This window comes from Penaeus chinensis, chromosome 21 (assembly GCF_019202785.1).
Source record: "Penaeus chinensis breed Huanghai No. 1 chromosome 21, ASM1920278v2, whole genome shotgun sequence".
In the NCBI taxonomy this organism is placed as follows: Eukaryota; Metazoa; Arthropoda; class Malacostraca; order Decapoda; family Penaeidae; genus Penaeus; species Penaeus chinensis.
Genome location: NC_061839.1, coordinates 519,171 through 521,670, shown reverse-complemented (window position 1 = coordinate 521,670; position 2,500 = coordinate 519,171). Strand labels below are relative to the sequence as shown.

At 37.9% G+C, this 2,500-nt stretch overlaps 1 protein-coding gene across 1 annotated transcript in view; it reads left to right on the top strand.

Annotated features, from left to right (window-relative positions):
* Positions 1 to 540: 540 nt before the first annotated feature.
* Positions 541 to 2,500, top strand: part of LOC125036724 (5-hydroxytryptamine receptor 2C-like) — a gene marked incomplete at its 5' end in the record, with an annotated part of 42,363 nt that continues 40,403 nt past the window's right edge. Inside the window, 1 exon segment of the mRNA XM_047629561.1 lies at positions 541 to 783. Coding sequence (XP_047485517.1) covers positions 541 to 783 — 243 coding nt within the window.

Here is a 2,500-nt window from a genome sequence, read left to right as displayed (position 1 = left end):
AATCATTTTTCTTCATTATCATTATTTTCTTGTGATTTAATTAATCTCTTTCTCTTTAATTATTCTTCTAACTTCATCCTTTCTCTTCATTCATCCTTTTAATCCCAAATTCAATCCCATTCTCTTTCATTTCCCCTTTTTCACATTTCACATTTTCCTTAATTTTTTTGGCGATTTTTATCATAATCTCCTTCATTTTCCCTACAATATTTATCATATTCTCTCTCATTTCCCTACGATTCTTATCAGTCGCACTTCCCTTTTATCACATTCTTTTTCATTCCCTTGCGATTTTTATTACAATCTCTTTCATTTCCTTACGATATTTATCACATTCTCTCATTTTCCTACGATTTTATCACAATTTCTCTCACTTCCCTACGATCTTTATCACAATCCTTCATTTCCTTACGATCTTTATCACAATCTCATTTCCCTACGATATTTATCACACTTCCTCCCCTTATTACGATTCTTCTCATCTCTCTCTCTCTCCCTTCATTCGCTTTCCTAATCTCCCGTTTACTCTCTCTCCTGCAGCCGCGGTACCTGCTGACCTCCATGGCGTTTGCTGACCTGCTGAAAGGGTTGGTAGTGGTACCTCTGAGCGTGTACCCTACCCTGTACCACTGCTTCCCGTACCCTCGCCTGCTGTGTGCCGTACAAGCCATCCTGCTGCCGCTGCTGCACCATCAAGCAGCGTTGACACTCTCTCTGCTCGCTCTCGATCGCTACTGCTCTCTGCTGCACCCGTCGTCGTATCAGAATCACGCATCAAGACCGGTGAGTGTTTTTTTTTTTTTTTTTTTTTTTTTTTTTTACATTTATGGTCTTTGCTTTATGTTTTGTTACTTTTTATAAATCTTGATTCTTTGTTTTAACTGTATTTCTTTATTCTTTATTACTGTTTTTTTTTTCTTTTACTTTACTTTTATTTTTGTTGTTGTTGTTGTTGCTTCTGTTTGTTTGTTTATTATTATGATTGCTGTTATTGTTTTTCTCTCGTTTGTTTGTTTCCTCTAGTTTATCTTTCCGAATTGTCTCTAAAGTATTATTGATGTTAGATATATCTCTTGATATGTCAGTGGTAATTATTGTCATGATTAATACAATTATGATCATTATTATCATTTTTATCCTAATAATTACCAAAATCATCATTGAACTCGAAAAAAAAACCACTGCATTTTGGAGTATACTTTTGCCGCTTTTTTTTATTTTTGGGATTTTTCCTTTTTCCTTTTTTATTAAAAATGTACATATCATCTTCATCATCATCACTGGTTTTGTAATCATAACATCTTTTATTCTCTTTCGGCAACTCTCTGTTCATTCTAAAATATAAATGCAAGGCAATCAAATACACACATTAACACTAACACACACACACACACACACACACACACATACACACACACACACACATACACACATTAACACTAACATGCACACACAGACACACATACTAACACACATACTAACACACATACCCACACACGAACAAACAAACAAACAAAGACAACCCTACAAGCAACTAAACACACACAAAGACACCCTACAAGCAACTAAACACACACAAACAAAGACACACCCTACAAGCAACTAAACACACACGAACAAAGACACACCCTACAAGCAAGTAAACACACACAAAGAAACACACGCACAATCCCTCTCACTTCCTCGCACCCACAGCAACGAGATGAACATGTCTGGAACAAGTTACGGCGTATCTTGCAGCATCCCCTCGTCACCCCCGCGGGTCACTCCGGGCGCAATCTGATGCTGTTTGTCTGTCGCAGCGAGAAGCGGTCTCAAAAGGTCGCGGAAGAGAGATAGGAGGGTAGAGTTCGAGACTGCTTCGAAATCGTGTTGAAGGGGGGTTTATCTCTCTCTCTTTCTCTCTCTCTTTCTCTCTCTCTTTCTCTCTCTCTCTCTCACTTTCTCTCTCTCTCTCTCTCTATCTATCTATCTATCTATCTATCTATCTATCTCTCTTTCTCTATCTCTCTCTTTCATTCTCTCTCTCTCTCTCTCTATCTCTCTCTTTCATTCTCTCTCTCTCTTTCATTCTCTCTCTCTCTCTCTCTCTCTCTCTCTCTCTCTCTCTCTCTCTCTCTCTCTCTCTCTCTCTCTCTCTCTGAGGGGGAGGAGGGGGTTCAATCTTTATTTCTGGTTTACGTTTTTTCTTCTTCTTCTTTTTCTAATGTCGTTTATATGTGGTTGTGTGTCCTTTTCTTCTAAAAGGTAATAGGAAGAACGTACGACCAGAGTTCGAAAGCGTGTTTTTTGGGTTCATATCTATGGGCGATTTAACTCTTTGTTTTCTTGCTGTTTGGTCTTGGTTTCATTTTCGTTATTGGCGAATCTTTAGTTATTATTATTTCCATCTCGTTTATCTGTGATTGTGTTATATTTCGAAAGGCCGCGGAAGAGAAATATAGGTTGGAGTTCGAGACTGCTTCGAAATCGTAGTTTTGGATCGTATTTATACAGGATT